The sequence below is a fragment of the Amblyraja radiata genome, chromosome 9 (assembly GCF_010909765.2).
Source record: "Amblyraja radiata isolate CabotCenter1 chromosome 9, sAmbRad1.1.pri, whole genome shotgun sequence".
NCBI classification, from domain to species: Eukaryota; Metazoa; Chordata; class Chondrichthyes; order Rajiformes; family Rajidae; genus Amblyraja; species Amblyraja radiata.
This window is the reverse complement of record NC_045964.1, coordinates 22,326,689-22,344,645: the sequence shown is the minus strand read 5'-3', so window position 1 is coordinate 22,344,645 and position 17,957 is coordinate 22,326,689. Positions and strand designations below refer to the sequence as shown.

Below are 17,957 nucleotides of genomic sequence, written 5' to 3'. Positions count from 1 at the left end.
TGCTCTAATAAATAAGCAAAGTAGCAAGAAGCTGTTTATGATAGTTTTGAAATCTGTTTGAAATCAGTTGTACTTGTTCATTATATTCCATTTGCAATTCTCTGTCATTCCCGGATAATTCAAGATCAATAGCAATGGCAGCATTCACAGACTCATCGGTACACCCAGTTGGCTAATCTGCTAATCTACAATTACTCTTTAGATTTCGTCGTGAAAAAGCCATGTCAGATGTTTTCAAGTCGTAACTCTGATCTCATCCTGAACTATTCCATGCGAGTGCGGGTTTATTGTTGCTATTATAAGATCAAAGTTATGTGGAGTGACTAATTGATGTGAGGTAGTTCTTTGTGTTGGGTGTTGTTTATACATGGTAACAAATGCAATTACAGTACCCAGCACTTGAACTGTGCACATCCCCGTTGGGCATACAGTCCAATCCAATTTCCATTGCCACAGTCGTCAGACAAGATTGGCACTTGGAACATGTTAAGGATGCGGGTTATTTTAGGCTGGAACAAGCACATGATATGGGGTTCACACCTCATTAAGCTGTATTTAGTAGATTGTATGACAATGGTATTTTGTAGCCACTGTCTTTGCTTGTGAAGCTTAAGTAGGATTCAAGTACTTTTGTTGCAACTCTGTTGTTCTTTGCCAATCATTACGAGAAGAAAGTGTGAGCAATAAGGATTGAATTACAATTATTCACAGTCACTGCTAGCAATGTTCATTGCACATCCCTAGTTGTCCTTGAAAGGTGGTCGTCAACTGGCTATCTGAATCATTGCAATCTTTGTAGTAAAGGTACTTTCCCAATGCTCTGGTGTGGAATTAGAGTGATAATGGAACAACGCTCTAAATTGAGAGGTTCTGTGATCTAGAAAGATGCTGCTGCCCTTGTCCTGGGCGATGAAAGTCAAATATTTCGAAGGGACACAGAAATGTCAAATAAGCAGGCTGTTTCGTCTGAGATAATATTGAGGTTCTGAAGTGTTTTGGAGCTGATTTGATTTAAGCAAATGAAGAGTATTCCATCCACCCTCCTGACGTGCCTTTCGGATAATGGAAAGTCTTTGGGGGAGTAATGAAGTTAGTCGCAAACCACAAGATACTCTGCCTCCGACCACAGCGTTCTTGTTGCTAGTTTAGTTATTTCTGAGCATGGATTATTTCTAGGATGTTCATAGTGAGAGCTGCAATAGTGACCATTCCAGTATGTATTAAGGATATGAAGTCAGTGGTACACAAAAATGCTGGAGAAACTCAGCGGGTGCAGCAGCATCTATGGAGCGAAGGAAATGGGTGACGTTTCGGGCCGAAACCCTTCTTCATAGACTTCAGGAAGTCAGTCTCTTGTTTGAGAGGGTCATTGCCGTGCACTAAGATATACTATGTTTTTGAATCTACTTATCACTCAACCCAGAATATTGTCCAGGTTCTGCAGTGTGGGTGCACAAAACTGCTTTCTTAGTGGAGGAGTTGCACTTTTATCAGCAACTTGAACTCGATAAAGATCTAACTCAGAAAAGATTTTATGCACAAGGACAAATATTTAGAAAACTCAAGGAACTGCAGATGCTGGTTTGCAAACAAAGAGACAAACTGCTGGAGTAACTCAGCTGAAAAATGGTCGCCTATCCATGTTCTCCAGAGAAGTTGCCTGCCCTGCTGAGTTACTCCAGCACTTTGTCATTTTTTTAGATATAATGAAATATTGTATGATGAAATGAAGGAAACTGAAGTATATAGAAATCTAAGTGATGTCCCTCATTTGTGAAATATAAAACTTCCACATCCATACAAGCAGTCACATCCAATGATTCCTGTTAAATTCAAATTGCTGGCCTTGGGTCATTAGTAAAACTTGGTCAAATACAGGTTTAAGACTAATGACATGAAGTACTGTGGCACCGATGTGATGCGTATCTTTGCAAGTCATCTAATTGATAGCAAATCCTATGGAACGTCAGAGGTTGAGGGGAGACTTGATTATGAGTATACAAAATTATGAGAGGCATAGATAGGGTAGACAGTCAGAACCTTATTACCGGGGTTGAAATGTCAAACACTGGATGGCACAGCTATAAGGTGAGATGGGTAAAGTTTAAAGGAGATGTGTGGTGCAAGTTTTTTTTACAGAGAGCAGTGGGAGCCTGGAACACATTGCCTGGGCTGTTGGTGGAGGCAGTAACAATAGTCATGTTTTAGAAACTTTCAAATAGGCGCATGGAAGTGTAGGGATTAGAGGGATATGGATCATGTGCAGGCAGATGAGATCAGTGTAACTTAGCATCATGTTCGGCACAAACACTGTGAAGGGCCCGTTCCTGTGCTGTAATGTTCTATGTTCTATGAGATGTGTTGGGAGAGGCTAATTTACACCATCTTAAAAACATTCAAAAACTGACAACTGAAGACTATTCGTGAAAACAAGGCCAACAGAATATAAAGATGGCATTTATAGGTATGAATGCTGAAAGGAGAATCGACACCTACTCAAGTGCAATTAGAGATGGTTTACGTATATATTATTTGTATATAAGACCATTTAAACTAATGAAGCTATACATTTGTTTATGCTCCATTGACCAAGAAGCTCTTGTGATAAAAGCCAAAGTTAAAGTTTTATTCCAATCTAATGATTTCAGAGAAAGTTAATTTATATGTTTGTACATACTGTATGCTCTTAATTGGCTTAATTTAGTTCTAAAGCACACACAAAAAAACATTGAGTAACAAGGCAATGGAGGAAACATGATTTAACAACACAATTAAAAGCAATAACTGATGGAACTTGGGAAAATAAGGGAAGAAAGGCTTCAGAATTTGAAATAGTATGGACCAAATAGTCTTTTTCATTCATAACCATCGTATTTTGTGATCAACAAAAGGGAGGAAGAGAGAATTAAAGAGGAATTTGCAGATTGAGGAAGTTGCAGTCTTTTCGAGTTATTGGAGGAGCTATTTTCTTCTTTTTTTTTAAAGACTTGCTAATACATATGCACACGTCCTTATAAATAACAGCACATTTTATGATGTGTCAGCATGGATTGATTGCGTGGGTGGCTACCTTTGGATCTGTTGCAGTGAACTGAAAGATGGTTTTGATTTGTGGATGAAGAATATTTCAAGGGAAACCAAAATATCACTTTGATTGGAATCTTGATAAAGTGGAATTTGATAGACTTTATTGTGTCCCAAATTACTTGTACTCGTTCTTTGGAAAAGTGTTTTTAATAATTTCAAAACTCTTCTTTCTTACTAAAAATAGATGTATTGACACAATGCAGTGATGTTGCCATTAAACATGTTTTCCTCCTTTCACTGATCTTTAGTTTCACATCCTTGATTTGTTTGAATATTCGGGCCATTTCTAGAAAAGTCGATGTCCTTGCACATTGTTGTCCAGGACAAATACTGCTGGTATTTATATACGTGCTGAATCCGCCAGAGTCCAGTTGGTAATCACCCTTCACCCTGTCCTTGTTCATCTTTTAATTATGTTATTTACCAGGCAAGTATGAAATATTTGCACCTGCTTTTAATGGATTTGCTCCCTGATCCATTTTTAGATCTGGTCTGGGTTAGGCAACAACGGAAGCTCTCATCTGAAGCAGGTGGAAATTTATTACTCCATTCAAAAGAGGGTTGGCTGTATTTATAACATGGCTGCATTTTCTGATTCACAGTCACTGAGTGCACACCCAACAAAACTGGCCGGAGATTCTCGTAACTCCTGTGATGTTAACATAGCTTAATGTCCATTAGAATTATTCTCACTGTGCAGACAGATATTCATCTCTCTTACTCAAAAAAAACGTATTTGGTCTTTTATTAACCTTGCAGCTTATGTGAGCTTGCTATGAGAATATTGACTGCTACACCTTTTACATTAAAAATTAACCCATAACCCATTGGCTAAGGAACATTTTTGGATGATCTGAAAAGGATATCAAAGTTGCTCGAAGATTAAATGTTTTCCCTTTACCCTTGTGCAAATGACTGACCACTGTGCTCTTTCATCTCCATCTGGAATATTTAGGAATATTTAGAAAATATTTTTATGCCCAGTTTCCTGCTTCTTATTAATACAGTCCATTTCTTCTAAGATGTTTCGTTATATATTGATTGGCATGAATTCCAAGTGTTTGCATAGTGCCATTCATTCCATGTCAGTCACATGGGCGGCACAGCGGTAGCCTTGCTGCCTTACAGCGCCCGAGACCCGGGTTCCATCCTGATTACGGGTACTGTTTGTACGTTTTCCCTGTGACCACGTGGGTTTTCTCCGGCTGCTTCAGTTTCCCCTCGCATTCCAAAGACACTGGTATGGCTTCCGTAAATTTCCCCGACTGTGTAGGTTGTGAAACTGGCATAACATAGAACTTGTGATAGCTGGTCGGCATGGACCTGGTGGGCCGAAGGGCCTGCTTCCATGCTGTATCACTAAAGTAAACTAAGAAGGATCAAGTACCTGCTTTCTTTAGGGTATTTCAGTTTACAATGAAACCTATGTTCACTGGCCGTGTATTTACCAATTGGCCTGAAATGACTGGAATTATTTGCTGACTGCTTTCGCAAAACAAATTCATGAATACATCAATGTATCTGCTAACCTCAGGCATTGGCTATTATTAGTGCAACTTTAAACTCTGCACATTGCGATATTGTGAGTGGTTTCATAAAGGTTTGTTTTAAACTTTGTAATTAGAATTATTGGCAAAACTGTTGTTTACTAGGAATCAGCTTTGATCATGTACATAAACTGACCCAAGATACATCACAAGTAAATAATATCAGATTAAGAAATATATGATTTGAATTTCCTTGCAAATACTGAACGTTCCCTTCTTGGATGGGGAATGAAACTAAAATTTTATTTTCATATTTGACCACTAAAAGGTGCAGCAGTTGAGTTGCTGCCATGCAGTTCCTGAGCCCCTTATTCCAGAGATCCAGAGACCCTGGTTTTCTTTGGGTGCTCCGGTTTCCTCCCACTTTCCAAAGACGTGCAGGTTTATAGGTTAATTGGCTTCTGTAAATTGTTCCTGGTATCGGAAACAACTAGAATACGGGTGATCGCTGTCGGCGCGGACTCGGTGGGTCAAAGGGCATGTATCGATGCTGTATCACTAAATCCAAAAGATTAAATCTCATCTTGCTTTTACATTTTTCAATGTGTCATTTTTAACACTTTGCATGCTTGTCAGATTCTTCCTTTGAAAGAAAAGCATAGAATTGATGTGAAACTTGGGAACAACACAACAAAGGAACAGAGTGAGGCAATGTTACGAAAGCACGAGATTAAGAGCATGCATGTAGCAGCGGAATAGAGTTTGTAAATTCCATGGATGCTCAGGAGCCTATTTGGAGATCACAAAATTGATTTTAAATGAAGCAAATCCCACTGAAATCAATGTGGAATGGTATGTAGCTGACGGAGTTGAGTTTAGTTTATTGTCACGTGTACTGAGGTACAGTGAAAAGCTTTTGTTGATTTGGTTGTGCAAATTGGTTTGGGTAAGTCAATGCCACACCGCCACTCGAGAAGAACTTTGCAGCTGTAAGTTTGAAGTTGCAGGTACTTTAGAACACGAGATAGCATGGAACGTCAGTTACTATGGGAGCACAAGGGTAGGAGCACTGAAGCTGGGCAGCAAGTCTGAAGATCAAAGTGATTAGGGATACATGATTGCAGCTTCATAATGTTTTCTCTCTTGTGGATCTAAATGTATTGACTTGCTGAGCTTTATTAGCTCAGTCACTGTAAAATTGCTTAGATAGTAAAAAATATCTTGAAATAAAGTGCAGTTGAACAGGTTTTTTTGTGTGGTCACATGTTGGAGATGAAAAGTTCAACAGTTCAATGTTGGGAAAGGTTTTAAAATTTTGTTCCATCTGAAGGGTGAAAAATAATTCCCTTCGGAGCTTGGTACCAGCTTGATTGTGGTTGACAGGAAAGGGATCAGTGTTATGATCGTAAATGTCTGCTGTTCCTTTCTGACCAGTGTTGAAGTCTTTTGTTTTGGCCTTTTTGAGGCCATTGCAGATTAAACCCACATGAATGCACTGACAGCAAGCTGACATCAAACGCCACTGGTTTGGAGAAGATGGGTTTTCAGCCGGAATAGCTTGGGCATTCATCCACAAAATGCTTTCATTGCCACAAATGTGATGAGAAAAATCTGAATAGAACAGATTGACAGGTTCATCAAACATTTTATATGGAACTGCACAGTTCAAAAGAATTGTGCATTTTCTATCCTGAGAACTGCCTGGAACGTCCACACTAACACTTTATAATTAATCTCCACAACTTTTAATATTTCATTGAATTGTGGCGAGTCAGCACTTTGAAGATTTGTGAACTTCCATTTTTTCCCTTCATGCAATGATCAATTTTTCCACGTGGTTTGGTTTTCTCCTGCTTGAAAAGATCCTGGACACACGTTACTGTTGTGTCTCTACTCTATTCCAGATGCTCAATAACTAAATCAATTTCTATAAACTGATGGCAGTGTTTTATTCAGTGTTGTATACTTTCAAAGAAGGGCAAAAATCTGAAACAAAAATAACAGCTTGATTTGCCCAAAATGCCCTTCTTCCTGCAGGCTCAGCTTTGGGCTTGAAGAGACGACGCGGGCAATCTCTGGATTATCCTGGCGGCCAGTCTTTGCGTGCGGGCAAGTGTTCCCCCATTGTCTGCAGGGCAGACGAGCTTCTGGCCACTCAGTTATGCTCTCAGGTGGAGGCACTGGCTCTATCGGGCTTCTTTCCCAACAGACCAGTCTTGGCCACACGGTGGTGATACTTGTCACGGGCTTGTTCAGTGGCTCCGTCTTCATCAAACCTGCGATGGGAACACAGCTAGCAGGAAGGCTCCCAACTTTGTCTCCCTTCTTCGCTCTCTTCTTTCTTCCTCATTTCTTCAGGTCTTTCTGTTCTGCTTTTTTAATTGTCCTCGCCCAGTCTTTCTCCGTCCTATCTTTGGCTGGAACCCCTGGGTTAATGAGGAGTAGGGCTGACAATGTTGCAGGTGAGTGGATCCAATAACCACTAATTGGATCCAGCTGTGGTTCATTTGACTGTGGCCTCAGTTCAGCACTGAGTGCCGCCGGCGTTTTCCAGTAGCCGAGCGCTGTCAGTAAGCTTCTTCTGGCCCGTCTGCCGGTGACAGGGGTCGGAGTGGACTTTAGGGAAGATGTGTCATCACACATACAAATGTAATGTTCATTTTGCTTGGAGTGACAATTTTGGCATTACAGTTTCATATGTAAAGAGCGGTTACAATATGCGCCCTTGCAATGGTATTCAATTGTAAACAGTAAATTTGCTTTTCAGAGGAGACGAGGCCATCCATTAAATGATATGTAATGATGATTTAATCTTATTTATTACCAGAATAAATGCAAGAATTACTAAAATGTATGAAAACTACCCTTAAGCTTTAGCAACATAGGATCTTTTTAACCTTTACCCCACTCAAAACCTACATGTGAACATTGCAGATTTTCAATGTTGATGGCATTTAAAAAAAGACTTAAACAGATTGCAATAATATAAACTGAGATTGTGGCAGCTGCACTTTCTAAACAGATATGTTCTATAATCTTGTTTAGAAAGTTTGATCGTTCTTTTTAATTGTGTTGTTTTCTTTTAATTGTATGGCTGCACAGTAACTCAAATATCACTGTACCTTAATTGGTGCATGTGACAATAAATCTGAATCTGAATCAGATGTCCATTTCCACATAATCATTAACGTGTTTGCATTGAGCAGATATACTGGTAAAGAGTGAATCATTTTTCATTACATCAAATCTATTTTTGGAGAAAACCTTCTTTGGGGAATTTTAAAGTTGGCTGCAATGTCAGAAAGATCTTTCTTGCATGTCTTTTCTGTTTAAAATATATGTACCGTTAGCTGCAATAAGTTGCCACAATAGAGCAGCACATAATATAGGACGGTACTGCAAAATGAGCATATTGAGCACTGTTGGCCACTATATTACTGGAGACCTCTGTTGACCAAATATTGTATTTCAAATAAAATTCCAGAGTGCAGGAGATGGTGCCTGAACACAGTTGAGAAAAGACTGCAGAAGTATCAGTTCAGTTCCATTTAGTGTATTGTCACGTGTACTGAGGTACATTGAAAAGCTATTGTTGTGTGCTAACCAGTCAGCAGAAAGACAATACATGATTCAGGCATGGTGATGCAGCGGTAGAGTTGCTGCCATACAGCACCAGAGACCCGGGTTTCGATCCTGACTACGAGCGCTGTCTGTACGGAGTTTGTACCTTCTCCCCGTGACCACGTGGGTTTTCTCCACGCTCCAAAGGCGTACTGGTTTGTATGTTAACTGGTTTTGATAAGAATTGTAAATTGTCCCTAGTGTGTAGGATAGTGTTGGTGTATGGGGATCTCTGGTCACCATGGACTCGGTTGGCCGAAGGGCCTGTTTCCGCGCTATATAACTAAACTAAACGCTAATAAATGGTGTTCACTTTTTTATTGCAGAATCCACTCGCAAATGTCTGTTCAATGGCACTGAGTACACAGAAGGCGAGGTGTATCGCATGGAGGCTTGTTGGTTCTGCCGCTGTCGGGGTGGGATCTCATTGTGCTCCAAAGTAGAATGTGGAGAGCTGAAATGTGAGAACTATTACAGTCCCTGAGGGAGAGTGCTGTCCAGTTTGTCAGGGTAAGTTTCCATGGACAGGAATGAAGGTCTAGATTATAAACTGGTGCCTCCAGCTAAAGAAAAATTAAGCAATCACCCGGTGTGTATGTTGCATTTAAATTGCATTGTTCATATATGATATGTCTTTGTCTTGCTCTTGCAGTGATTTATGAGCTGGCCATGGGCTATAGTTTTAGAAAATGCACAGATGGTATAATTCATAACGAACTTGAAATAATCCTACATTAATATGTAGCCAATGAAACAGCCATGAGGTAAACCATGATACTGCATTACTGTTGATAAAAGAAAGACATCCTTAAATAGAAAGGCGGTGTGTTTCCCTTTGGAAATGTGGAAAGGTTATACAAGAAAGAGCAGCAGTTGGTTCCCATGTAGCCGTCATCCTGTTTTTGTGCCACTTGGAATGTATTAAATACAGTTGAATACCCTACAGCAATATCACAGATGGATAGAATTTGTTGTGATTATGCCTCAACCTTAAACTAGAAATGGATCACTTGTGACACTTCCTCGTGTTAAGTTTTGAAAAGAAACAGCCATGGATTAAAATCTGGCATTTCAATGTCCATGCATGCACAAAAAAAATCAAAATCTGCCCCGTAACCTGTATTGTCTTTACACATCAAAACTAATTTGGAGAACTGTGTTTGTAGCACATATATTTATGAAAATGTTGCTTCATACAAAAAATAAAATCGAATATCTTTGTCTTATTATGGTGGTATAAACATGTAGTTTACTATTTTGTAAGACACCTGGATGGCAAAAGTAATTTGTATGTAGATCAATTAATAATTTGCAGTGCTTTTCTCTTAAAAATTGGACCATTTAAAATTTATAATTTTGGAGACATTTTTCTTTTATTTTCCATAAATTACACCTACTGAGCATTTCAGAATAATGTAGCCAGAGTACTTAACCTGGTGCAGGATTAAGCCCAGTTAAATTTCTAAACATTTTGCATTTATGCAGGCAATCTAGCAATGTTTTTGCTACCAGGCATATTACTGAGCTTTTGCAGCATTGTTTTTATTTTGTTCCACACTCCAGAATCTGTAGTCTCTTTTGATTTATTTTTGATTTTATGGACAGGTTATATTTGTGAACACATTAAATTTATGTAAATATTTCCATTCTTTGCATTTCTACAACAACTAACAAATCTAGTCATTCAGATTTATTCAGGAATGAAACAACTGTGTATAAATCCCTTTAAAATCACCAAATGTAAGGCAACTGTAGAATAAAACAAATGGAAGGCAACATAGAGTTTGTGGAGCTCATGGGCCCCAGGCTATTGTGTGGATGCTTTTCATGTCAATCAATGTACAAAAGTCATAAATTATGCTAAGTTAGTGTTCCCCACCTTTAAATGTTAACTAAACAATATTAGTGTAACAAAATTATGAAGTTTCTTTCGCATGTAAGAAAGTTTCTTATGACGTTGTTTTGGACTAGTACTACAATAATCACAAAGTGTGTAGGAAAGAACTGCAGATGCTGGTTTAAAACTGAAGATAGACACAAAATGGTGGAGTATTTCAGCGGGACACACATCATCTCTGGAGAGAAGGAACCGGAAAAGTCATCCATTCCTTCTCTCCAGAGATGCCGCATGTCCCGCTAAGTTACTCCAGCATTTTGTGTCTATCTGATGAACTGTGCCAGACACAAAAAGTTACCTCTTCCACTTCCACAGCTGCCCGATCTGAATGTTTCCAGCATTTCTCCCTTTGATTTTGACACGTGAGCTAATCCTCTTCATCCTAGGTTGCTTGCTTGAAATCAGCCTTGGTCATGAACAGCACATGTCAGACATCACTCCATAATCTATAGTCTTTCTCTAATCCCTCCTCTTTCATACATGGCCAAAGTAATGTCCAGAGGGATTTGGGGGTCCAAGTGCATAGTTTGCTGAAAGTAGCAACATAAGTAGAGAGAATGGCAAAGAAGGCAAATGCTATCCTTACCTTAATCATTTGGGGCATTGAGTGTGAGAGTCAGGAAGCCAGGTTGCAGCTTTAAAATACTTTGGTTAGGCCACATCTGGAGTATTTTATGTCATTCTCGTCACCCCATTACAGGAAAGATGTGCAGGTTTTGAAGAGAGTGCAGTAGATGTTGAGTGTATGAGCTATAAGGAGAGGTTAGACAAACTTGGATTCTTTTCACTGGAGTGTTGGAAGTTGATTGAGTGTATAAAATTATAACAAACATTGATAGATTGATAGGGATAGAACCTTTTTCCCAGGGCAGAAATGTCAAAGACCAGAGGGCGTAGTTTGTAGTTTAGTGGGGGGGGGGGGGGGGATTTCAAGGAGATGTGCAGGGCAAGTTGTTTTTACACAATGGGTGTTAGGTTCCTGGGTCATTATGACAGTGGCATTTAAGAGGTTTGTAGAAAGATAAATGAATATGCAGGGTATGGAGGGATATAGATCAAGTGCAGGCAAAGGAGCTTAGTTTAACTTAGCATCAAGCTCAGCACAGGCAGGTGGGCTGTGCTGTACTCTTTCATATTCCATGTTATCTACAGTCTCCTCTTTTCTGTTCTTTCAACAATCGCAGAGCTTTTGGCTACCTTCTACCATCAGTCTGAAGCTCTCTCTGTGTTTGATCATTTCACATTTTATAAAGAAAAATGCTCAAATTCATCCCCTCGATGTGCCTTAAATGATGTGTGGATTTGTCAATCATTTGAAATCTTTTGGAATCTTTTGTAAAATGTTGTGAATTATCACTTGAGGGATCAGACACTGACGGTTGACTACAGTATATTTTGGAAATGGCGCTTAAATAATCAATTCAAGAGTTTAAGCCCTGAGTTTCAAGGCTGTAACCGGATAAAGGAATTTCGGTAAACAAGGTGTTAGGTTAGGGACTCGCATAAACTTAGTAAATATTGCAACTGAACGTTCAAGATCAGATTTTAGTCTCCATCTGATGCTGGAACAGTTTTTAAACTTGACCATTTTGCTGTTCATGATGATATAAAACAAAGCAGGATGTTTTCTGCAAAGATTTGTTCTGATAAGAGATGAGAAATCCTGTTTACTGTTCCAGTTAATTAATATAAAACATGTATCTTGAATACCGCAAAATATATGATCTGCCTTTTGTGGTTGGAACCAATGCATTACAGAGATGACAAATGCTGGGAATTTTCCCCTAAAACTTGGAGTGAAATGTAAAAAACTTGGAGTGAATTTTCATGCAGTGAGACCACAATCCAGAAAGACTAACAGTTCAATCAGCCATCATTGGGCATCGAAAAACTCAAAAAATGTTACTACTTGAATAAAAACTTTTGCCATTGGTGTTACTTATTTCAATGCATCAAAATACCTATAATCCAAGACATTCTGGACTCTGGTGCAGTCAGAATAGCAGATTTTTTTGCATTATGGAGTGTTATTCCTATAAATATGATAACACAATTTTAATTCCTTTCTTTTAATGTCTTTCAAAACATGTTTTTTTTAAATAACAATTCCCAGTGGTCCTGGTAAATGTAAAGAGTGCAGGTGCTAGGGCCCTAGTGAGTAGGAGGAGCACAGAAATAGGGGATGATTGTGAATCAGAGAAACAAGGGAACAAGGAACAAGAATCCTGGTGAGTCAGAGGAAACATCATCCAGTGACTCATTTGCCAAACAATCAGGATTTCTGAATAATCAGATAGCAACATAACATAATTTTACTAAAATTAAACTTTGGCCTATGCTTTAACTTGTTTAAACTACAGGGGTGGCACAGTGGTGAAGCGGTAGAGCTGCTGCCTCACAGCGTCGGAGATCCAGGTTCGATCCTGACTAAGGGTGCTGTCTGTGTTGGGTTTGTATGTTCTCCCTGTGGTTTCCTCGGGTGCTCCGGTTTACTCCCACATCCTCAAGACGTGCAGGTTTGTAGGCTAATCAGCTTCTATAAATTGCCCCTAGTTTGTAGGATGCGAAACTTGGATAACATAGAACTGGTGATTGATGGCTTCGGAGGGCCTAAGGACCTATTTTACACGCTGTACTGAAAACTAAAGCCGAAAAAATGTTAATGAACAAAAATTGAGCTAATTGAAAGGAAGACTGAGGATACTAAGTGTGATGTCTAAGAATATGGCTTTGAATAGAAGCATATGTACAGAAGATCTATGAAAGAAAGTTAATATCCCAGTGAACCTGGTAAGTGTAAAGAGTGCACACAATACACAATACACAATACAATTTATTTGTCACTTGAACCTCATAGAGGCTCAAATGAAATGTTGTTTCTGCAGTCATACACACAAGAAAAAAAGACCCAAGACACAACACAATTTACACAGACATCCATCACAGCGCATCTCCTCCTCGCTGTGATGGAAGGCAAAAAAACGTATCTCTCCCCTGCAAGAGCCAGAGCTCCAGTGAGTTGGAGGGAGCTAATAATAGAGGGAGCTAACGAGGGAACTAATAATAGCTTGGACGCCTTAAAAAAAAAAAGTGGAAATCGCTTTTGTGGTCCTGTACCTGGAACAAGAGGCTGAGGAAGAACAAAAGAGGACTGGTTAGACGATATTGTATTGCTGAAGAGGATGAGTGAAGTATCCTGAGGAACCCTGGACAGACAATGGGGTGGACTCATTCAGTCCCTTTATTATTGCTGAGCTGACAGATGGAATCTTAGCACGAGTAGTAGTAACTGTATCGGAGCTTCGGGGAGTAGCTCAGAGGAAACTTTTGAAATACGTCAAGTAAAAATAATGAGCCAGAACTTGTTGTCTGGGCGAGCTGCCCGCTCCCACTGTGTGACTTGCATACCAGTTACAGACTTGACTTGTCCAGATGTCCGTCTGCTGCCCGAGGCTGTCCTGAACTAGAATGGCAGAGCTCTTCAAGGCAGCAGAGGCTTGAGCCGCATGATGCCATCAGGCGGCAGATCAAAATCTGCCCACTGAACAGCTGAAGACATTTGGCAGCCCCCAAACCTGCCCACCCGCGTTATGTCAGCTGCCAAGTACTCCGAACATTTCAAAACGCCCTCACTATTCAGAAGCAGTCAAACACGTGAAACAACCACTTCAAGCTTGAGATTCTGATAGGTTTCATTAATCAAAGAGAGCAATGCAACAGCACCATCAATATGCCAACAGGATCAAGACCAAACCGAGTTATCATCATACTGAAGAAGTGCAATAGACCTGGAAGCGTATATTATGAATTATCCTGACAATAATTATACTATAATAGAATAATAGAAACCATTTCATCTTGAGTGCCATATTATGTGAATGGCTGTTATTTAATTTTGTCACCAAGTAGATGGGAGGTTCTTGCTTTCATTGGCCAGAGTCAATGAAACACCATCGATCTTCTGTGCTGCCTTATTTCAGTTCAAATGGGAAATGTGTCCTCCAATTCTTTCCCTCTCCATGAGGTCCCATGATCTTTTGCAATAAAGAATAAAGAAAAAGAACAAAGATTTTGCATTCACTTGATGAGTAAAATTAATTGGATGAGGATAAAAATGAGTAAAAGTTAAATCATTGAGGATGAGTGGGAAAGGGTTGGTTTGTTAAGATATCGGGAAATGCACAGAGGGAGAAGAATGTCTGCAGCTTCTAGATAAGTAGATAGAAACATAGAAACATAGAAATTAGGTGCAGGAGTAGGCCATTCGGCCCTTCGAGCCTGCACCGCCATTCAATATGATCATGGCTGATCATCTAACTCAGTATCCCGTGCCTGCCTTCTCTCCATACCCTCTGATCCCCTTAGCCACAAGGGCCACATCTAACTCCCTCTTAAATATAGCCAATGAACTGGCCTCGACTACCCTCTGTGGCAGAGAGTTCCAGAGATTCACCACTCTCTGTGTGAAAAATGTTCTTCTCATCTCGGTTTTAAAGGATTCCCCCCTTATCCTTAAACTGTGACCCCTTATCCTTGTCCTAAAGGATATGAGAGGAAAAAGTGGGTCTAGGGTGATGTACGCAGCAGGATGTATCACTGAACAGAGAGGCGTGCAAACCAGCATTATTCTTTTTTCAAAGATTGCCGATTTTATTATGTTTGCCCCTCTGTTTAACAGTAAAAATCTTGTGAAAGTTGGCATTTTTAAAGCTTTAATCACAAATAACGTGAAATTTAGGATCAAATCTTAAGTGAACCTGATCACTGCCTGGACGGGAAAAATGTCAACTGGAATATGTAAAAATTTTATTGTAAACGCGTAGTTTTTTCGCGAAGATGTAAAGGACTCCCACATATACACAGACACGTACAAGATCACAGTTTTAATAAGTATATATGATGTAAAAAAAAGTCTCACCAATAATAGCTTAATTTTATTTCCAGGAGCAAACATTGTCTGATCTTGTTGCTCCTGCATTCGACCTTGCAAAGCGTGTTAGAAAGGAGACAGAAATGACAATCTTTTCAAACATACAATGAAAGAAAGGGTGGGAGATTGCAACCTTCACATGGTCTGCCCTGTTTTAACTAATGCAATCAACCTGGCGTGCACAATCAAACAAGATCAAATAGAACAAGTTGTCCTACAACTTTAGGCTGTGCACGCCTAAACGCAAGAAGACGAAGAAGAGGAAGAGATTATCTGTGCCATTTCTAAACTGGCACAGGTTCTTCAAGTGGATTACTGTTCCACTGCTTGGTTTCATGATGACGCCATGACTCATGCACTGTTAAGAAACTGGTAGTAAACAGCTGCTGGCATGTTTTGTGCACACATGCGTGATCATCCTGTCACCAAACATGGGGAATTGTTGGTAATTCCATGCAGAACCTCATTGTCCAGATCAGACCGATGGTTGCTCCCTCTTAATCTATTGAGCATTTCCTCCATTTTCTGTCTTTAATTCTATCGCTTGTGCAACTATTATCGCCTTTGCTTGGGACCGCCATCTTTTTTGTCCCTTACGCACTCCTACTATAGAACATTTCGCTCATCTTCCCATTTGTTCTTTTTTACCTCTGCCTTGTCTCCTATCGCCCAAAACCCACGCTCCCCATCCTTGTTCTCGCATAGATCTGTGACACCGCTAACATCCTCCATGAAAATTAATGCTTTGTTTCCCTCTCCCTTGTCCACCCCCTGCCTGGATGCTATTAGACCTGCTGGGTATTTTCAGCATGGTTGGTGTTTTCCTGAAATCTTCTTTTAGTCTTGGTTTATATTCGCAGTTTCTCGTAACTTTTACTCTTACCCAAAATAATTTTTAGGAAAATAATGAAATGGAATTTTTCACATTAAAAAAAACTCAGCAATCTCTATTTTCAGGCAACTGAACCATCCTACCAACAACTCGAGAACATTCCCGAGTTACTATTTACCTCATTCGAGACCCTCGGCCTCTTTTTGATCGGCCTTTACTAGACTTTATCTTGCACTAAACTTTATTCAAGTTATTCCCTTTATCATGTAGCTATACGCTGTGAATGACTCGATTGGAATCATGTATTGTCTTTCTGCTGACTGGTTAGCATGCAACAAAAGCTTTTCACTGTACCTCGGTACACGTGACAATAAACTAAACTCAAACCTTCCAAACGTCATGAAGAGCATTTGGGTTTAGTTTAGTTTAGTTTACCCATTAAGATCGTGCCGACCGGCGATCCCCGTACTCTATAACACTAGCCTACACACTAGAGACAATTTACAATTTTTACCAAAGCCAATTAGCCTCCAAGCCTGTACATCTTTAGGAGTGTGGGAGGAAACTGGAGCACCCTGGGCAAAACCCACGCGGTCACAGGGAAAACGTACAAACTCCATACAGACAGCACTTAAACCCGGGTCTCTGGTGCTGTAAGGCAGCAACTCTACTGCTGCACCACCGTATCGCCCCTGTTATTATTTTGTTCAGAAGTTTACCATTTAACTTCATTCATTCGCTCTAACTCTGTCCTGTGCAGATCCAGTTTTCCCAGCCATCGGTGGAGTAGGATGTTTGGCGAGAGATCAGATTCGAGCACATGGTGATCACTGGCGAGAAGATGACTGTACTTTCTGCCAATGCGTCAACTGGGGAACATCACTGCGTTGCCATGGCTTGCAAACAGACCTGTCAGAATCCAGTCAAAATACCAGGGGAGTGCTGCCCTTTCTGTGAAGGTAAGACTGAAAATGGGCACTTTGCAGTACTTTGTGAGATATGTTTCTCATTTTCCTGTGAAGGTTGCCCTCGCACAACAGTACCTTAGAAATCCCTGACATTTAGCAATATAATGTCATTAAGAGTCAATAATACATTGAAATTACCTCTAAACCAACAAGCTAGGAAATTAACTTTCAACTCACTCTTACATATATTGCAAAGGATTGTAACAGGCTTGACATCACACATTAACTCTGCTGTAGTAGTGGAAGTCTGTAGCATAGAAAGAAGACCACAGCCTTCATCTTATACATTGTAGTCAAAAATCAACTTTAAGTTCTCCTCATTTCCCATATCCTGCTTCTGAGCCCTGCAGGTTATGGCTTCAGAATTGCTGATCTGGGTAAATGTTAACTATATTAACTAAGCAACGGTACAAATCTGTTGACCATTAAATGTTGAATGAATCATTCCAATCTGTACACATGTCACCAAGACTATGCTATTACATCATACATTTTGTTCCTGGATAGTGAGTGGTTTTCATCAGTTAAATGTTCCCCATAACGGTAAGCATGATAAGGCTTTGGAGAAGGTATAGAAGTTTATCAAAATGCTGCCTGGATTAGAGATATTAGCTATCAGCAGGATAAACTTGGGTTGTTTTCCCTGGAATACAGGAGGTTGAGGGGATACCTGATAAAAGTATATAAATGATGAGAAGCATAAGTAGGGTAGACAGTCAGACTGGAGGACATAGCTTTAAGGTCAGAGGGGAAAGTTTAAAGGAGATGTGTAGGTTCATTTTTTTTTAATTGTTTTGGACGGAGTAGTGGATGCCTGGAGCATGCTGCCAGGAGTGGTGGTGGATGCAGATACGATTGGCTTGAGAGGCTTTTAGGAATAGGAATACTTTATTGTCACATGTGGCTGGGCACAGTGAGATTCTTTGCTTACATACACAACTTTATACAAAAGCAGCCACCTACGGCGCTGACAAAGCTACGAAGCACGCCGGCTCTTTCCTTTTGTCAATCCCCCCCCCCCCCAACAGTTCCCCCACGCCGGGTACAAAGTCCTTTGTTCCCTCCCCACCGTTGTTCCCCGCCCTCCTCCCTCATGGCGGTCCACCCACACCGGGTCCTCTATTGTTCTTCCCTT

The 17,957-nt window shown here is 40.1% G+C and overlaps 1 protein-coding gene across 1 annotated transcript in view; it reads left to right on the top strand.

The window, feature by feature from the left end:
* LOC116976866 (cysteine-rich motor neuron 1 protein-like) overlaps nt 1-17,957 on the top strand; it is a 187,139-nt gene that overhangs the window by 127,265 nt on the left and 41,917 nt on the right. Inside the window, exons 4-5 of the mRNA XM_033026866.1 lie at nt 8,522-8,705; nt 16,615-16,813. Coding sequence (XP_032882757.1) covers nt 16,675-16,813 — 139 coding nt within the window. The 5' untranslated portion in view covers nt 8,522-8,705; nt 16,615-16,674. The remainder of the gene's footprint in view (nt 1-8,521; nt 8,706-16,614; nt 16,814-17,957) is intronic.